Source organism: Pituophis catenifer, unplaced genomic scaffold (assembly GCF_029215685.1).
Source record: "Pituophis catenifer annectens isolate HBS135680 unplaced genomic scaffold, rPitCat1.0.hap2 SCAF_1, whole genome shotgun sequence".
NCBI lineage: Eukaryota > Metazoa > Chordata > Lepidosauria > Squamata > Colubridae > Pituophis > Pituophis catenifer.
This window is the reverse complement of record NW_027256881.1, coordinates 193192221-193212677: the sequence shown is the minus strand read 5'-3', so window position 1 is coordinate 193212677 and position 20457 is coordinate 193192221. Positions and strand designations below refer to the sequence as shown.

At 39.1% G+C, this 20457-nt stretch overlaps 1 protein-coding gene across 1 annotated transcript; it reads right to left on the bottom strand.

The window, feature by feature from the left end:
• Positions 1 to 908: 908 nt before the first annotated feature.
• Positions 909 to 19321, bottom strand: PRKRA (protein activator of interferon induced protein kinase EIF2AK2). The gene is made up of 8 exons (XM_070931748.1): positions 19177 to 19321; positions 15570 to 15739; positions 14175 to 14256; positions 13262 to 13340; positions 9687 to 9804; positions 7910 to 8007; positions 4507 to 4681; positions 909 to 3996 (listed from the first exon to the last, which is right to left on the bottom strand). The coding sequence occupies exons 1-8, from the start codon at positions 19287 to 19289 to the stop codon at positions 3839 to 3841; spliced, it is 993 nt and encodes a 330-aa protein (XP_070787849.1). The 5' UTR covers positions 19290 to 19321; the 3' UTR covers positions 909 to 3838.
• Between the last annotated feature and the right edge of the window lie 1136 nt (positions 19322 to 20457).

The window sequence follows — 20457 nt, the reverse complement described above, 5'->3', positions numbered from 1 at the left end:
GATTTAATTCAAGAGATATGAATTAGTATCAAACCTTAAATAAGACCATGCCCTTAAGATCTTTAATTAAAATACCTGGTATAAAAGAAAAGATAATGTAATTTTGCTAAACCAATAAATGATTAATTTACAGCAAAAAAAAAAAAAAATACTGTTGCCTGTTAAGACATTTTAGAGAACAGCAAATACACTTGCCTTGCTAAGTGAATTTGTGAACACTTTATAGCCATCTATAATCTTGTAGCACTGTGTTTACAATGTGATTGGAACAAGTCTTAAATCAGTTTTGGCTAAACATCCTAAAAAAACATGGCACAGCTTTGGGAGTTGTTTAGCCAGAATCATTTTTATCCATTCTTAATACTTAGATGCTTAGATCACATTGTATGCCACAAGCAGAGGATTATAGATATTCACATTTTAAAACATACAGTATTTCTACGCTGCTGCAAACAAAATAACATTTGTTAGCTTACATAAATAGTTTTATTTATGGAATAAATAGAATAAATAAAAGTGGAACACAACCTTTCTCTTATCACTGGCAGCAGTGGTACATTTCCATTATTTGTATTTGCTGGGTAAAATGTTTGTTGCATTTCCTATAATTGTAAGAAATTTAAGAATGACACTTAAAATCATCCTCATTTCCTTACAAATGAACTGAATTGCCCATGTTTATTGTGTGAGCAGATTGATGTTATTTTGACCTTATGGGCACCTATTTCTTTCACACTAAAAATATTCATTTATGTTCAATATGATTGATATGGCACATATTTGTGACTTACAAATTCAATGAGACATACTACTGTATTATGCTGCCATTGATTGTACTGAATTCTACCAATTAATACTTTGAAAATCCCAACAAATAAAAAAAGTTGCTTACAGGCTGCATTCATATCTAGTATTGAACAAGGCACATTTAATGTAAATTATGGCTCTACGTGCATTATTAATTGGACATATTTAGGAAATAAGAGTATTTTTCTCAAACAAAAACAACTTGTATCATTTAAAGCAATTTATTAAAGAATGACACATCTAATGAAAAAAGAACTGGTAACAAATTTTATCATTTCTGTGAAATTAATCTTCAAACATGTTTTAAAAGGCCACAATTGAGAAGAAATTTAAACACAAAAACATAAATATATAATGGCTATTATGTACAATTATAAGTCATATCTTTGAAGCTTCAGATATTAGAAAAACAAGTTTTTGAGGTCCCAGCTGTAAGCATTTTCATGAAGACACTATTCAGCCTTCTGCTACAAAAGTTAAAGTGTTTTGTAGTTCATGAGACATGAAGTCTTAAAAGAAATGCCAGCCTACATAAGTAACTTCAAAGTCTGCAGAGATCAGTAGCCATGCTCCTGGCTACTGAAATATGCAATTATTTAAAAAAAAAAGTTAGCCATTTTTCATAACATCCAGTAGAATATATCTTTAAGTCATAATTCATAATTGCTCTTTTCTCATTGTAATGTGATTGTAATCTAGTGTACTGCTCTAACTGTATAATAGGAGGCATGTCCAATCTCCAGCCCAACCACAGCTTATGATGGTTCCTCATCTGGTCTGTAAACCTATCACAAAGAATGAATGGAAACAAGATTTTCTCCATCACTGCACATCTTTAAAATCACTTTTATTATTTGAGTGAAGGACACATTTAAAGCTAAATTGACATCCAAGACAATAATACAGTGGTTAGGGTGTTAAAACCTGGACTGGAGACTTGGATTCAGATCCACCCTTAGTCATAGAAATTTATTGTGTGGTTTAGGCTAGTGTACATTATCCCAAGTATTTGCTGTTAAGGCAAAACTGGAGAGTATATAATAAAGTGTACAAGTGAATAGATGAATGATGCTCAACATGATTGTTTGGTAAATATTACCACTCTGTCAGTCGTATTTTTGCAAGCTAGTGATTTATATTTGGCATTTTGGAGGAGGGATCTTAAGGTTTTTTGGTATGTGTGTTTTTCATCCTGGCAGTTCCTGAGGAATTGAGGAATAGAGATGTGATTGTAGGACAAGTATTTATGAATCAAACAGAATGGAAAAGCAGAAAATTGGGAAAGCTGGTGAAACTCAGTTATTGTGGAGCACCAAGTGACGGATACAAAAGAGAAGCAAAGTGTAGAAAGTGGAAGGCAGAACATGTGAATTGGGGGAAGGGAAGGACTGGAAGAAAGGGAATTGCTGGAAATGGGAACACTATCAATGTGACAAACGTGGTATTTTAATTCTAGCTGATGCACATTATTATCACCTCTGTCACTATAACACATTACAACTTATCTGCTGCCATGCAGACACAGAACCGCATGTGTAAGCAGAGAGGACTACAGTGGGAGACTTAACAAGTTCAGTAAGGGGCTTGTTTGGCACTACTGTCACAGCTCCAGTGAAAGGGGAGGGTATCAGCTGCTTGAAAAAACTGCCGCCTGGGAAGAGAAAAGCTGCAACTCTGTCAGCCCTTCAAGGTAGGCCAGGTCAGGAAAGCCACCACAAGAAATACTAAAAATCCATTGCTGTAGCTTATACTGGGATAACAAAAACTTGGAAGCCTGACAATGTTTCCCTTCCCCTCCCTTATACCAAAGACTGTCAAAAGGCTTCAGTCTCTTTGTCACTTTATTTTCCTGGATTGATCTCACTTTCTACTAATGGTCACATTTTCCCCAAGGTCATCTCTGTATTAGTCTATAGTCTGTCTCTGACTATGACCTGTCATAATGGCAATGAAGGGCTTGTCTATAACTACTTGATGCTTCAGTGAGTTCATCATATACAAGCCAAGGAATAGGGAACAGTTTCCCTTCCCCTGATTGTATGGGAGTATATTTTCTCAAAATTGGTCAAATTGGAGGAGTGCTGGATGTTTGAATTTGGCTGTACGGTAGGTGGTTTGGCATAACAGAAAAATCAGCTGACTGAAGTGACCTCAGGCCAGTTGATGTCCCCATCTGCCTCTTATGGGACATGGGGGAATGATAAGAGGAACACCTTGCTTGGTGACTTGTCTTCTAATGGAGTCTGGAGGATCACAACAACACTATTCTTCAGGCAAACCCTGGAGAAGTTTTGTTTCACTGGGCTTGGAGGGATTGAATTATTTACATGCTGGGTTGCTTTATGGATATGGATGTCAATCTGATTTTTTAAGAAACTAGTTGATTTATTCAGAGTTGGATTTTCAATTTTAATCTACTTTTAGTAAGATGTTATTAAAAGTATTAAGTTGTGGTTTATGTTTTGCTTTGTGGTTTCACTGTGAAATATCTAAACATTTTGACAAGGCAAAATTAACGCTGTAAGAAATAAATAAGGGAGAAAAACGAGCTGGACTTCGTGCTCCCAATGCATGGCATTCTTAAGAAACAAACTCCTTCCCTTAACACATACTGCATTCTTCTGCAGGTTTGCCTCAAGCCAGACTTCCCCATCCTTGTACAAAACAATATTTGAGAAAGGAGGCAATGGATTTGAGGCTGCTTTTGGGGAACAGCTGCTCGCAGACTAATGACTATTTTGGTACTGAGAATTGCAATTCATCTAACGCTACAGAGTTGCAGGCTGTGTGTCTCATCCCCTGCTCACAGCTTTTGGTTTTCCTGATTCTAGTTTTCCAAAATAAATAAACAAAAACATCATAATAGGTTTAAGTTACAATTTCTTTATAATATACAATTATTAATGCAGAGGTTGTGATGTGACTTTAAAAAAAGTCTCAATAATTTGGAAATTGTTCAATTTTAAGACAGAGACATATATATATGGGTATGTATATATACCCATGTTTATTCTTTTCCCCCATTTCAAGGTTATTTCCTCCCAGCCATGATTTTTAAATACTGTAACGCATTGTGGGCTGAATCATTGTGGGCGTTGCTCCAGGAGATTCCAGTCCCATGGCAAACTATGATTGGATTGGTTGAAAGTTCTACGAGGCTCTGGAATTGTCCATTCACACTCAACTCCTCTGAAATTACAGACACAAATGGTGTTAAGTAGAAAATCTTTATCTTTTTATCAAACAAAACATGGGTAAATTCTCCTTCCGAAATGTTCTGAACAGATCACCAAGTCATCAGAGATGCTGTCTTATTCTGAAGATTGATGTAGAAACTATTATTTTTATGAGGACGGAAATTCATTCTCAGAGCTGGGTTGGGTTTCCGAACCATTCTTTTTATCGCGTGCTAGCAATGACAGACTCCATTATTATCTATACACGTTTCTCATGATGACCCTGTTAAACTCCAACATTAACTAATGTAATGTTCTTCAAACTAGCTACAGAACAGTACTTGAGCCTTAAAAAACATAGCCAAAATATAGAAACCGATTCTCTCCTTGTGGCATACAGACCAAAATTTGAAAAATAATTTCCGAGTACACAACATCTGAAACTACTTTTTCTGCCCTAGCAGTGTTGGGAGAAGAAATATAAAGGGAAGGAATGCATGCTACATAGTTCACCAGGTCTTACCTATGTTCAAATATTTTATATTAAAACCTTGCTCCTCTGCAATTTCTCCAAGGAGCTGAATATAGTCGGTATTGGGAATACTGAGGGAGCTTATCTTCAACATAGTAATTTTTTCGCCAGAAGAGTTCCTTAAGCTATCCCAGGTGCATCCCAAATTATGCATTTGTTCTTTTCCCTGAAACAAATGGAAGAGGGTTTAGATTTTGCTGCACATTTCAATATTGCTTGGTATTTAAGTCATGTAATCAATATTTTTTAAATCCTGAGATGAGAACCTATGATGCAATGTTTTGTGTTTTAATTAGAAAACATGGAAATGCAATGGCAGCGCCACTCTTTAAAGCAGCCAAATTATGTTCTAGGATCATAAGGCTAATAAGGGAAAGTTTTCACTGCATGGGAGCCTGGAGACCGATGTGCAGCTTTAATGAGTGGTGGAAGGTGCTGTATTCATATTCCCCTTCTGAACTGAATTCAAAACACTGCACAATTCTAAGAAGATGTCAATCAAAACAGCTCTTACAGTTTTCTTATGGTACTATGCAGGGGTGGGTTCTACTTACCTTTAGTACCGGTTCGCAGTGGGGCCGCACGTGTGAGCTTTGCTCACACGCGCGCTCTTCTGCGCATGTGCAGAATCGTTTTGATGACGTTGGGGTCGGTGGATGGAGCCTTCTGCTGGTTTTACTACCAGTTCTATAGAACCGGTGCGAACCGGGGGCAACCCACCACTGGTACTATGGGTTAATCATCAGTTCCAGCTGACGACAGATTGAGGGAAATTGGAAAGAGAAAGGCTTTTTCAGGGCAAAGAAAGTTAGCTGCAGCAGGAACACCAGAGGAATCACTAGCCAGTTTGATGATAAACTAAAAACTCTTGATAGGTTTGGTGGATTTTCCTAAAAAGCCCAGAGATATTTCAAGGGTTATGTTTTAAGAACTTGCCTTTAAATAAAATTAAACCAAATATCAAGGCTACTTTATTTAGAGAACAGAATTTAGGCAAAGCTATTATTGAATATGGTAATTATAATTTTCATTCATGTGCCAATCCTTTTATTGTGCCCATGTTGAAGCCAAGAAGAGAAATGCATGACTTGCAACCTCCAGAGACTTCCAAACTGTTACTCATTTAAATTGAAGTAATTATGAGCAGAGAGCAATTGTACTATGTATGTAAATAATATCCAATTGACCTTTTATCCTGGCTGCAGACTCTTATCTTTTAGTAATAGGGACCCTGGCAGGCCACTTAAAAGATGCTAAGCCTGGGAAAGATTGTACATAGATTCTGTAGTAATGATAGGTTAAAAGTTCCTTGCAAATGAGCCAGTTCACACTGCATTCACATTAAAATATAACCATGTTTATCCCCATTAGGACAGTTAATAGCCTTTTTTCATGGTCTGTTTCCTGAATGAGACAGGTTTGCTAATGGGTGAACATTCTGGTGTTTGGCAGTTCTAATCCTGAGATACAGGATAAGGTGAAAATAGGATAGAAATCTAATAAAATAGTCTAACTTTGAAGAAAAATGCCTACGTGTTTATGTTTTCACTTTAAATGTGCAGTTCCACCCTTGTTTTAAACTTTTTTACTCTGCCTTTCCTGGGATGATGAGAGAGAAAGAAATCCAGAATTTTGATTTTAACATTTCTCAAACAGTTGTCCAATACACTACAATTTTTGAAGCAAATAAGAGTTCTCATACAACTTATGAATATTGCAGAACGTTCTCTCTTTTAAAACAAAAGTGCACTGGTTAATAGTATTCTAAAATATTACTTTGGACACCAAAACTGTGTTTATTCCATTCTCACTAAGGAGGGGTGGGTGGGGGTTGGCTGAAATTTTCCCATTTTTTTTCCTTTTATTGTAATATGGAAAATCATGATGCACTGTGTTATTTCAATCAAAACATCTTACATTTTCAGAAGACCAACAAAGAACAAACAGGACAAAGTAAAAACCAAGTTGTGTTTTAATTAGCATTTCCACCAGACTAGGTAGTGGGGGTGAAGACCTATTGTAAAGATAACAGCCATTTTTTCCAGCACCGGAAGAGAAAATATTGCTTTCTCCAGTGCTTTAAGAAGGTAGCCAAATACAAGAGAGGACAGCATTCTTGAACTTTTGATCATGTGCAGAAGAACTGCAGTTTATCAAACCTTCTTGTTTCTGTCAAAATAATATGTACTGTTATACCAAATAGTAATGCAGTTCATCATGGATACCAAATAATGGATAGGTGAGATTAGAATATTTATATTAAAAAAAACCCTCATCTCTGTTGAGAAGATGAAAAGGCGCTGCAAGCGAAATCAGTACTCATTTATTTAGTGTATGCAGTGGTGAAATCATCCCCGGTTTGCCACTGGTTCGCTGCATGTGCGGAGTGCACCAAGTGTGCCCTGCGCGTGTGGAAAAAGGCTTGGGAAGGTAAGTAGAACAGCGGGGGGGTGGGGGGACAGCTGTGCCACGCAATTTAGATTCACTAGAAAGCAGGATTTCCTGCTTTCTAGCAATTTTAAATCGCGCGGCACAGCTGATTGTTGGAAATACCAGTTGGGACCAATTAGTAGCTTTTTTTTTTTTAACTACCAGTTTGCCAAACCGGTAGCTTTTATCACTACCGGTTCATCTGAACCAGTAGGATTTCACCATTAAGTGTATGGCTATGTTATACTAGTCGGGAGACTTCAATGCTAATACAGAGTAGTCATTTGGCTGTCTAAGTAATTATTTTGGAGGGATATAAAGACTTTGTTGACTGCATCTATTCACCCATATAAAAAGTTCTTGGGTAGTGAAGCCAAACAAAGAGAGGGGCTGTCATAGAATGGAAAAAGTAGGACCCCAAGTGTTTATAATGGAGTTCCAGTGACTGTAACTCAAAGAACTCAGACGACTTGATTGTATCCCTCCAATCCTCTCCAAACATTGCCACCAAATTGTCATTGTAATAAATGTAAGTAAATTATGCAAAGCATGGAGAAATTGCTATGTTACATGTGCTTGATTAATTTTAATCTGATGTATTTTTCTGCTCATACCTCTTTTTGGGTCCTAATACTGCCTACAACTGATAGTGCAGCCCTCAGCCTGCCAATCAAGGGCCAGGAGGAAGCTTTCATTTGAAAAGAATTGTACCTCCTGATTTACAAATAATCTTAGCTTTTGGAGGGAACTGCAGGGTTCAACTCAATGCCTGCTTGCTCAGAAATAAATTATAACGGTATCAGTGGAAGTTATTCCCAAACTACTTTGTATAAAAATGTCATCCTTTACATATTAGGAACAGATGAGAAATGGGGACGGAAGATGATTATTATTAGTAATGAAGACATTAATATAGTTCAGTGGTGAAGCAAGTACTTTCCATTACATCTAATGAATTACTTACTAAAGAAATTGTGATATTATCCTGACAAAAACTGTGGAACTTTTCAAGTAATTTCTCAGCAGCATTTCGCTTTGCTAATTTTTTAGATGTTCCCATACCTAGATAATGAACGAAAGGTAAAATTATTGAAATAGACAAAATAACTATTTTGGGTTACATTAGACAATTACATTCCAGAGTCAGATAGGATTACATGTACATGTGGTATGTATATCCCTTTCTGTAGCCACAAATTTGAAATTCTCTTTGTATCTATTTTGTTCTGCACTTATTAACTTTAGCAATAGGCATCAATCACTAACTCTTGTCCTCTCAGATCCCTTCCAGCTACTGTCAGTACTGATTCATCAAATTGTATGGGTGAGAATGCAGAATACTGTGAAAGAATACAAGGAAGAGAGATATGCTGCTGGCTTTGTTTGAACCAGCCTGGCTAACTTGGCTGAGGCTTCATTTGAACCTGCCTTATAGCAGGCTGACCACCTGGTTGCAATTTGAAGGTAAAGTCTCTATGGGAAAAGGAGCAGCAAGTGCAGCTGATAAAATATAAAGACTTAATTGACTGCATCCATTCAACCATATAAGAAAGTTACAAGGATAAAGGCCCGTTTTGAAATAAATGAATTGCCCCAATACATAGATAAATCATATCAAATCCTAATTTCCCCTGTATTATGGACTTAAGAGACAGAGACTAAAAACAGAACAATAATATGCTGCAAAATACAACAAATTTAATATAAAACAGTATACAATATAAAACAAATAGCAAGGCAAATTAATGGCAGAATGCTAAGCTGCTGTGGATAACCTCTCATCAAAGTGGTGATAAGCTCCAGTATCTGTTGAGAGCAATGGCGATCAAGCAGAACTTTGCTATATTCCTGATCATTTCTGGTGGGATATATAGAAATAAGCCATAGGTACCTTGCCTATCTGATTAGATTGCAGGAAGACAGAAGGAGGTGCATAAGCTTTGTGCACTAAGTACAGAAGAGGGGACAGGGAAATAAGACACGCACTGCTGACTTAACATAAAAGCTCTCTAGGAGTGTTATGAAATCTTCCCTCCATCAACATACTATAATTTTAAATTACTTTTATCAAGCAGCCACACCTTTCAAAATACGAGAGAAAAAAGAATTCAGTTTACAAGGTTCAAAACATATCAGTCTTTTGATGTTCTATTGTATTGAAGCATGACCAATGTAATTAAAAAAGTGCCCTGATTTTATTTATTAGACCAATTAAATTTTCCCTAAGTAAGAGGAGAGAAGGAGACTCACTTCTAGTTCCTTGGACTCAGTGTCATTTCATATAATAGAAAATATGTGCCTGCAATCCCTCCCTCAACCCCTCCCTCTTCTTCCAGCTTCAAAACATGCAATCAATCAAGGGGCAAAAACACAGTAGAAGTAATTCTATAGATCAGATATTAGTGGTTTTTTTTAATTTTATCTATTTTTGCTAAAAAAAAATAATCATGAATTAGGTTATTCCACAAGAATATAGACAAGGGACCTTAGTCTTTTCAGCATACAGGCATAAAATCTTCCTGGTAAGTCTTTTTAAAAAATCACTATTTCTCCTTGCCTTGTTGTATGTACAGCTATGTATCCAGAAGTACATTTAATTCAAAACATTTATAACCAGGCTTCCAAGTGAAATATCTGACAAGGCCATTTATCAAACAAAATTATATAAATACGAGACAGTTTGAAATAATAGAAACAATTCATCATTTTTAATCAAGTCATTTTGAAAAAGAATTATGTACCTGTTTCTACAAATGTCTCGATTCTGCAAGTCATTGCAAACTCTCTCTTATGAGGTGGCCCAGTCTCCTGGGCCAGGGAATATTCGGGTAATCTCCAACCCTTCCTCATAGCCATTTCCTTGAAGAGGGAAAAAAAGCACAAAGAAAACATTTTAGACTCAGCTTTAAAAAAAATCCCTACACTTCAGAGGTTTCCTCATCCAGCACAGGAAGCAAACCACAACATAACAGTAAATCCTATGTTCAATAGACCTCAGTTTAACTGACTTTGAACATAATGGTTAAAATAGTGGACTTCTCCATTATTTGGGGAAGCAGTCTATACCAGGGGTCTCCAATCCCCAGTCTGTGGACCGGTACCGGGCCACAGAGTGCCAGAAATGTGTCACACAACACAGCCATCTGTGGGATGCAGGCAGCACACGAAACAATGTGCCCTCCAGTCCGCAGAAAAATGCGCCACGGAACCAGTCCCTGGTGCCCAAAAGGTTGTAGGCCGCTGGTCTAGACAGTGGGCACAATTTTTCCTAAGTCTTAAATATGAAGCATGCACGGAAGCATGTCTGAGTTCCAAGTGAGAGCAGAAAGGTGCTAAGAAAACTTGGTGTCATTTGCACAAGTTTTGCGTTTTCTGTGTGAATTCATGGAAAAGGGATGGAGCCAAGGCACTGGGAAGATTGGGCAGTACATTTGGGCAATGACTGAATTGAGAAAAGGGGGCTGGAAAGATTTGGTGGGCAAGTGAGGGTCTTCCCAAAAGAGGGAAGAACAGAAGATGCTACGAAGATCAACTAGGCAGGTCAGTGGTTATATGCTGCAGCAGTGGCAGCCGTGGCAATTTCTCCTGCCCTGGCTCTTGCCCCAATCAACGCTTCTTTAGCAACAAAGCAATTGGAGCCAAAAGGTTCCTTCAATAGTTCCTAAGGCCGAGGATGAGACTGCTAAGAGTAAATCCTAAACTTTCACAAGATCTTGATGGGGTTCTCTGAGTGAGTAAGGGGGGGAAATGCCCACTCAAATGCAGCCAGTTTTCTATCACTGGTGCTTTGCCTCTTGATCAGGAATTCCAAGGATTTTTATTTATTTTTTACTAAGAGGCTCCATGGTCTAAGAGGGATATTTTTTTAAGAGCCTGTATTCAACCTGCAAAAAGGGAGAGAGAGAAAAAAAGACGAGGATTTGTATTTAACAAACTCCTTGCTTTACACAGCCTGTTAAATCAAAATTTCAATTAAATACAGTGTTCCTGGCTCCCAAATGCATCTAAGAAGAGCCTGTAGTACAGTGGACTAAAGCACTGTTATTAACATCTGCTGCTTGCAATTACTGCAAGTTCAAATCTCACCAGGCTCAAGGTTGACTCAGCCTTCCATCCTTTCAAAGGTAGGTAAAATGAGGACCCAGATTGTGGGGGCAATAAACTGACTTTGTATAAATATACAAAAGTATGAAGGCTATTGCTTAACGCATTGTAAGACGCCCTGAGTCTCTGGAGAAGGGTGGCATATAAATTAAAGCAAAAAAAAAATAAAAAAATCTGGGATAAAATAATCTTTTAACAATACTGCCGCTACAAAGGAATCTTTTGGGAGGATGGGGTAGGCACACAAGCTATTTGTAAGCTTCCCATCAACACTGTTAATGTGAATTAAAGAAAAATATGGAGGAATTTTACATGTAAATCAATCTTGGAGGAAAGCAAGGTTTTACACCTAGATGGGAAAGGCACAAATACAGATTACGCGAAACCTGGCTCAGAAACAGTAACTGTGAGAGGGACCTTGGAGTCCTAGTGAACGATCACTTAAACATGAGCCAGTAATATACAGCAGCAACCAAAAAAACTAATACAATCCTTGGTTGTATAAACAGAGGCATAGAATCAAAATCATGTGAATATTAATACTGCTTTATAAATCCTTAATAAGATCACACCTGGAATACTGCATCCAGTTTTGGTCACCACATTACAAAGATGTTGAGAATTTGGAAAAAGTGCAAAGAAAAGCAACTAAGATGATCAAAGGCTTGGAGACTAAAACATGAAGAATAGTTGCAGGAATTAGGTATGACGAGCCTAGAGAAAAGTAGGACTAGGGGTGACATGAGAAGAGCATTCCAGTATTTGAGGGGCTACCACAAAGAATAGGGGGTCAAATTATTCTACAAAGCACCAGAAGGCAGGACAAGAAACAATGGATAGAAACTAAACAAGGAGCGAAGCAACCTGGAATTAAGGAGAAATTTTCTAACAGTGAGGACAATTAACCAGTGGAACAGCTTGCCTTGAGAAGCTGTAGGTGTTTCATCACTGGAGGTTTTTAAAGAAAAGATTGGACAACCACCTATCTGAAATGGTATAGGGCAGTGATGGCTAACCTTTTCTGGACCGAGTGCCCAAAGCACGAGTATGTGCCTGTGTGGCCCCCGCACATGCACCCCACCCATGCACGCCCCACACGCATGAACGCCTCCCTGCATATGCCTCCCTGCATGCGCGCACATCCTTCCCAAACACGTGCCCCCATACATGTATGCAGAGGCCCCCGCACGCGGCCCGTCCCCATGCATGCGTGGCAGAGACGTGAAGACCAGTTAGCCGATGGGAGGCGCACGCACATGCATGGCGGAGCTGAACTGGGGTGACTGCTTGCGTGCCCACAGAGAGGGCATTGTGTGCTACCTCTGGCACCCGTGCCATAGGTTCGCCATCATGGGTATAGGGTCTCCTGCTTGAACAGGGGGTTAGACTAGAAGACCTCCAAGGTCCCTACCAACTCTATTCTGATGTTTCTACAGAAGACCCATCGACAAAGAAAAGGTCTTTATATCAACCTTTAAGGAGAAAACTTTTTTCTGTTTTTGGTAGATAAACTTTGTCTAATGTATGGTAGTCCTCAACTTACAACCATTTGCCTAGCAACCATTCAAAGTTACAATGGCAGTGAATAAAATGCCTGACAACTGATCCTTGCACTTACGACCATCACAGCATCCCCATGAACATGATCAAAATTTGGGTACTTGGCAACCAGAATAGAACAGAATAGAATAAAAACTTTATTGTGTCACTTTAGATGTTCACTAATAGGCACACATTAAAATGAAATGTATTTATGATGATTGCAGCATGCCAAGGTCATGAGATCGTCATTTACAACCTTCCCAGCTGGTTTCTGACAAGTAAGTCCATGGGGGAAACTGATTTTGCTTAACGACTGCAGTGATTCGTTTAACAACCATGGCAAAAAAAAAAAGGTTGTCAAATTGAGTGTGACTCACTTAACAACCATCTTTACTAGTCCTAATTGTGGTTGTAAACCAAGGACTACCTATATCAGTAGTATCTTTTTTTCCCTCTTTGACTATTTTGTAATCACCAACTTTGCTTTATGTTGCTTTCTTTCCTGAGGGTGATATGAACAGTCTCTTTCCTCATTCACACAACCTGTTCCTGACTGCCTGCATTAGTTGTGTAAACCTGATTTTTAACCGTAATTTAGGATTCCCTGAACTTCTTAAAAACATAAAGATATATGTATTATATTCATATAATATAGGTCATTATAACTCACTTGCAACGATCCAATCGGATTGGTCTGATTCTGTGCTTGATTGAGAGGTTCAGGGATTATATGGTCTGGCATAGAAATACTAAAATGAACATAATAAACTTAAAATGGACACTTTAGAAATTATTTCTGGTACTACTATACATGTATTATAATGCCAAATGTACTGGATTTTTCACAGGAATTGTTATCCTATTTCCCCCCTATTTTTTCATAATGTGATAAGTAGATCTGAAGTAAGCAATGCTGGAGTTATAAGTCAGTGGGGAGGGATAGCTATTCTCTTTAATATTATCTTTAACTTTCTGATGCCTTTTTCTTTCTCTTTCATTCTCTGATATCTTCTTCACAGTAATTATGAAATTCCCACCTATTCATGCCTAACCAGATTTTCATGAAAATTCATCAACTTTTCAAAAGATAAAGAGTTGTAAATGTGATAAAAATTCTGACAAGATCTAAAATGCCAGAAAAGATTTCAGTGGATCATCACACTCCTAACAGACATAGGTGAGATGCTATTACATACCCTGTTTCCCCCCAAATAACACATCCCCTGATAATAAGACCAATTGGGCTTTTGAGCACATGGCAATAAGTCCAAGCGCTTATTTCAGGGTTCAGAAAAATATAAGACAGGGTCTTATTTTCGGGGAAACACAATATTTTGTTTCTTCTAATATTTTTTCAAAATAAGTGACACTGTCCAGCCTCCTCTATTCAGCAATATCTAGTACTATTTATAAAAATGTGAGAACATCCTGATAAACTTCCTCCATCACCATATGAAGATCAGGGACCCAATGAGCAGGATAAAGAGGGAGAAACAGGGACCCCAGAGGCAATTCTCACTTTTAACTCAGATGAACTGGCTAACTCAATGGCATAGCCTCACAATGCTCAACATCAAACTCACCAGAGATTTGGACTGCTTTTCAAAATATTCAGTGCAGCGTCAGCAGCTCTGTGTTTTGCAATCTTTTTGCTGGGACCCTCTCCTGAAGCAATAGAAACAAAAATATTTCTCTGTTCGAAGCAGAGTACCAATAAAGATCTCAACATCTGAATTTCAAACAATAGTTTGCTGTTACTATTTTGTCTGGGAAAGAAAAATAGATAGGCTTATAGTCAGCAATCATTATGCACTGAATTAAATTCATTTTTCAAAATATTAAAATGTAAATTCACTATCCCGATCCCACATGGCCAATTTGCTTTTTCCAGGGGAACAAGATAGCTAGTTACATTTGGCAGTATATAATAAGGTTCAGAAAAAACCCACACAGAATTTGTATCTATATAGTGTTTTATCAGCGTTAAAGTGACATCAAAAGTGATTAAGCTAGGAAGGACAAGGGGCTATCAGGACAAACCTTGGCCCTTTGGGCTCTGAAATTGAATTAAAGGGGACAGTATGGAAAGAGGGAAACAAAGAGAAATGTTTGAACTAAGAAGAGAGAATAGGGAAATAAATGCAGGGGAGGGAGGAATGCCCCTCTATTGCACAGCATTAGCTGCTGCCTAGAAGATAGTTGTGATGGGACAAACCTTCGAGAAAGTAGGACAGGATTCATCCTTTTAACCAGTGTCTTCACCTTGGCAACTTGAAGATGTGTGGACTTCAATTCTCCAAAATTCCTCAGCCAGGGAATTCTGGGAGTTAAAGTCCACTCGTCTTCAAATTGCCAAGGTCTGAGAAATGCTGCTCTAAATCAAACTCCGTTAAATTTTAAAATGACTGCCTTTCACACAGGTTTTTTTTTGGGGGGGGGGGCATGGTGTTGGAAAGATATCCATTCTTTGAGATCCGTTCTTTCCTCCATACTGACATATTTTCTCTTAGTGCAATTCCTATCTCCAACATTATCTCTAAATTTAATCATTTATCGTCTACCCTGTTTTTTTTCCATATAAATATTATCTGCTTCCTTACAAACAAAAAGAATAGTAACCTTATATTTTTTTTCAGCAAAAATGATACAATATAAACATTGTATAAACATTGGAGCATTCTCATCCCCCCCCCCCAATTTTGATACCCTAATCCTGAACCATTCTATTTCCTTTCATTGCTGCACAACATGTGGCTGTCTAAATTTTGCTAAAGCACAACTTTTACTAATTCCAGCCAGCAAGGCCAATTCCATTGCTGAAATTCAGTAGCATCTGTTATTTTGGACTCATTGGGAGCCACAAGTTATGTAGAGGCAAAACACTAAACAGAAGAAACACTTCATTCTTTTTCAAAGAAACAAATACTATATGCAATGAATCAAAGAAATGCATTTTAATACATTATATTTTCACAAACCTGTTGCAATGATGTCACCTATGGTGACTTTATAGGTGAAAATGGGCATGTGTACTTCTCCCTCAGCTTTTTCAAATTCATATTCAGGATTAAGGTGAGCTTTTGTGCCATATTCAAGCAACAGCTGAATCGGTGTTTTGTTTGGTTTGGCAGCAATAATTTCCTCCAAGCTGTACAACAAATGATTATGAATATGTAAGAAAATGAAAAATATTTAAGAAATTGCTAATTTTTCTTTTGAAAATATCTTGCTCTATTTTTCATTCATGATATTTAGTGATTAGAACCCAGAAAATATAAGTATTCTTCTGTGATAGCACTTTTTATTCATACAAATGTGTACATTGGGAAAATAGGAAAGAATGTCATCTTATTTGTCATTTAGCTTAGTAAATATCAGCTGCATTTGGATATGATCCCAGAAGTATGAGAAGAGAAAGTGCGAATTAGCTGTAATGTACAAAGACAACTTAATCTATCACATTTTTTGAACCACCCATTCTCTTTCAGAGAGCTGCAATGTGCAAGGCATATATCTGTATCTACACTATATGATAGATGACCTCCTGTTATCAACATTGGAAATTATGCAAGATTCATCAGAAATAGAAACCGCATTTCCTAGACATTTTTTAAAAAATCAAATTTGCTTTGAATGCTATTAATTTTTAAATTTTAACAATAACTTTGTTATAAACAGACACACCAGTTACGCTTAATCATGCATTAAATTCTGTGCATGGTTATTTAAAAGTAAATCTCAAACCAGTGGTGGTACTTCTCTAGTAAGTTGCACAAAGCAATTCCACAGGCACAGGACAAAACTTTTTCCCTAAGAAACAGCCACTGTTTTCATTCACCCATTGTTTATTTAGCTTTTTATCCCTATTTATTTATTTTATAAAAAACATATTCAATTGTTCCTAATGGTTATAAATAAAGTATGACAGGGTACACTTTCATTTTCCAAAAACAACTTTGTTTTTTCAGGAACTGTCAATTAGTTTGTGAGTAAAGTACTTAAAGATTTTTTTAATGATGTAGTCATAAACAAAATGGTAATTTTATGGGCCTCAATCTTGCATCTCTTCACCTGAGGTACTTATACCTGTATATGAAAAGATGCTCTGACATCTTAAAAACATTTGGATAATTCAGGAGAAAAATGCATTCAGCCATGGAAGAATATTGTGCATGGAAGTTGCATGTACCATGCATGAAGACACTCATTAGCTATTCCTCAGAGAATAAAAAGAAAGTTTCATATGCAGAGAGGATTGCCTATTCACCCTCAACTGAAATTTGCAGATGATACAACAGTCATTGGTTTCATTTGAGACAGCAATTAATTTGCATATAGATGGAAAGTTGAACAACTGGCCCTGTGTTGCAGCTGGAACAATCTGGAGTTTAACATGCTTAAAACTGTAGAGATGAGAGAGGATTTTAGGAGCCTTTCTATTCTACCACCTCTTACTGTATCAGGCAGGCAGCACAATATCAGTAGTTTTTGTGTTCCATAATCTTCCAAATCTCTCCAATTTGAAATGGACACCTAACATTAGAACCATCATTAAAAAAGGTACAACAAAGAATGTTCTTCCTGCATCAACTCAGGAAATTCAGGGTGCTCCAGGAACTATTGATACAGTTCTACAGAGGAATGATTGAATCTGTCATTTTTACTTCTGTAACTGTCTAATTTGGTACAGCAACCAAACAGGACAGGTACAGACTCTAGTGCCGTGATGGTGAACCTATGGTACGTGCGCCGGAAGTGGCACGCAGAGCCATCTCTCCAGGCATGCCAGCCATCCCTCATTACTGGCCAGCTGGTCTTCACATGCGTGGGAGCGCCGGAAACCGGAAGAGCCGCTCCCTGGCATGCACCAGGAAGCTGAGCTTTCGGTTTCCAGTGCACGCATGTGTGCCAGCCAGCTAGTCTTCGCACACATATGTGCCCCAGAAACCGGAAGACAAGGAGATTGGCATGCACATGCAGCCCAGAAACTGGAAGATCAGCTTCACGGCGCGCACATGCATACCGGGAAACTGCTCTTCTGGTTTTTGGCGCTTCTACGCATGCACACGCTCCTGTTTAGGCACTCAGTGCCGAAAAGTTTCACCAACGCTGCTCTAGCGGATAGTTAGGACTGCAGAAAAAACAACTGCAACCAGCCTGCCTTCCATGGAAGACCTGTATATGGTTCAGATCAGAAGGAGGGCTGAGTATCTACAGATCCTCACATCCTGAACACAAACTGTTTCAACTCCTCCCCTTGGGAGGCAGCAGAGCATTGGATGCAAATACAACTAGACACAGGGACAGTACTCACAAAACTGCCCTATCTAAATAAGTATCTAAGTAGCCATGTTGCATGGCTGTATTATTATTATCCTTCTTAGTTTCTTTATTACTCCCTCTTATTGATACTATTACGATTCTTACTATTCTATTACTTTGCATGTTAGACAAGAGTTTCTGCACCAGAGAAATTCCTTGTGTGTCTAATCACACTTGGCCAAATATTCTATTTTCTAAATACTTTCTCTTCTTTTCTATTCTCTCTTCTCTTCTTTCTCCACCCATTCCCATTCTATTGAGCCCAGGAGCAAATTTAACAAAAGTATTTCAGCTGAATTCATTACCCTTTCAGCTAGGTTAACACTACCGAGCTAACCTTAGTTAATTCTGAAAAAGTAGACAGGATTAATTTTTAGTTGGTCCCTCGGATCAGAAGCCACCAGAAAATTTAAAGGGCCTAAACGTGACTTGGAAGCCAAAGCTATCCCCCAAAACGGGCAAGAGCAAGGCATTTCCGTCGTGTTGCCACGAAACGTCTGCATGAAGTCACAAATCGGACTCGAAGGAACCCGTTCCCGCTCGAAGGAACCCGTTCAACGCCTAAGCAAGGGCGCTGCAAGTTTTCAAAGAGGGTTGGGGGTTCCCCCCCCCTCCCAACTTTGCTTAGAGCCAAAGAAGAGACTGGGGCAGCCACTTGCCTGAAATAGTATAGCATCTCCTGCTTGAGCAGGGGGCTGGACTAGAAGACCTTCAAAGTCCCTTCCAGCTGTATTCTGATTCGATTCAATTCAATTCAATTCAAACCGGGAACCTTCGACAGGGAAGCTCTCCTTTTCTGCCTCCAAACTGCGCCGATCTCTCCCCCCCCCCCATTTCTAGTCTCCCTACTTTGCCAGCGGCAGAAGATCTCGAGTCGGGTCCACATCCTCTCAGAAGTCTCCAGTGGGGGTGGGGGTGGAATAGCAATAGCGCTTAAGACTTATATACCGCTTCACAGCCCTCTCTAAGCGATTTACAGAGTCAGCCTTATTGCCCCCAACAATCTGGGTCCTCGCTTTACCGACCTCGGAAGGATACGTCTATTCCGGGGGAGGGGGGCGCGTCACGTAAATGCAAGCAGCTCAGCCTCTGTGGCTCCGGGCCCAGAAAGGGTGCCAGCCGTAAAGGGAGAAACCCCCACCCCCACGCTCCCCCCAAAAGCTCCAGCCCCTTCCCTCCTCGCGGCGCAGATTCCCGGGCATCCCCACCCCCGCCCTGCTCTGCTTATGGCGGCGCTTCCACCCGCCCCGCGCGCCGCCTGACCTGGCGAGTTTCGGCTTTGCTCTCGGCGAATTCCGCTGTCCGGATAATTCCTCCGGCGTCAAAGGCGCGCATGGAAGAGACGCAGCCATGCTACCCCCAGCCAGCGCCTCCATCTCTCCCCACACCACCACCACTGGCCCGAGCACCTTCCTTTTTGCCTGGCCCTTTTAATGGGACCCACGTGGTTCCGGTTGAGTCACACGAGGAGGAGCCCGAAGCAAAGGAAAGCTTTTCGTTCAAGGCGCTTGGCGCTTTTCGGCTCTTTCGCGCTCGGTTTGATTGGCATCTGCCAAATTACGGTTAATAATAGGCCACATTTGTCAAAGTCGCTTTCTCTCTTGGCCTAGATGATTTGGCCCCATTCACCGTGGCTTGGAAGACGTCTCGTTGGCCTTTGCCTCCGAAAAAGCAGGGGTTGCGTTGCAATACCACCATGCACCTTGTTATTCCGCTGTCATGGCTGACGTCGAGTTGCTCGTGCTAAGAAGCAGCAAAGAGGAGAAAAAAATGACTAATGGTAACGCTTGATAAGGCGTTGGTTTTGCTTCCGTTTTGAAATCCCGAGGGAAAAAAAATACCGCTTCCCATGAAACTCGAATGTCAGGGCGCTCCAGTTTCCCCCATGGTGAATGAAACAATAATTGTTTAATTTTTTGATACTGTAACTCATTAATATCGAAAGTTGGAAGCCATACTTAACTCCAGCCATACTGGAGAAAGCCTATATAACAACTCTGTGGTATAAGTTATGCTGAGGATGAGAGTAACTTACTGCAAAGGTATAGTATTGTTTGGTATAGTAGTCCTTGACTTACAACGATTCATTTAGTGACCGGTTACAATGGCATTGAAAAAAATGACTTATGACTGATGTTCACACTTTTTTTTTTTTTTTTTAAATTGATTTATATGCCGCCCTTCTCCGAAGACTCAGGGCGCTTACAATCCGTTAAGCAATTTGTTGCAGCACCCCCCATGATCACGTGATCAAAAGTCAGACACTTGGCAACTGATTCATTTTTATGACAGTTGCAGTGTTCTGGGGTCATGTGGTCATCTTTTGTGACCTGACAAGCAAAGTCAACAGGAAAGCCAGATTCACTTAACAACTAAGTTACTAATATAATAACTGCAGTGATTCACTTTACAATTGTGGCAAGAAAAATGGTAAAATGGGGCAAAATTCACTTAACTCTCTCTCTTAGCAATGGAAACTTTGTGTTCAGTTGTTGGAAGACAAGGACTACCTGTATTAACATCTCTTGTTAGTCTAAATCAGGG

Excerpts from the sequence above, each read along its gene's own strand:
- PRKRA (XM_070931748.1), bottom strand. The coding sequence starts at position 19,289 with ATGGAGGCGCTGGCTGGGGGTAGCATGGCTGCGTCTCTTCCATGCGCG. Across the intron at positions 15,740-19,176 it reads GCAAAGCCGAAACTCGCCAG|CTTGGAGGAAATTATTGCTG; the intron begins GTCAGGCGGCGC and ends TTTGTTGTACAG. Across the intron at positions 8,008-9,686 it reads CGAGACATTTGTAGAAACAG|GTATGGGAACATCTAAAAAA; the intron begins GTACATAATTCT and ends TTCATTATCTAG.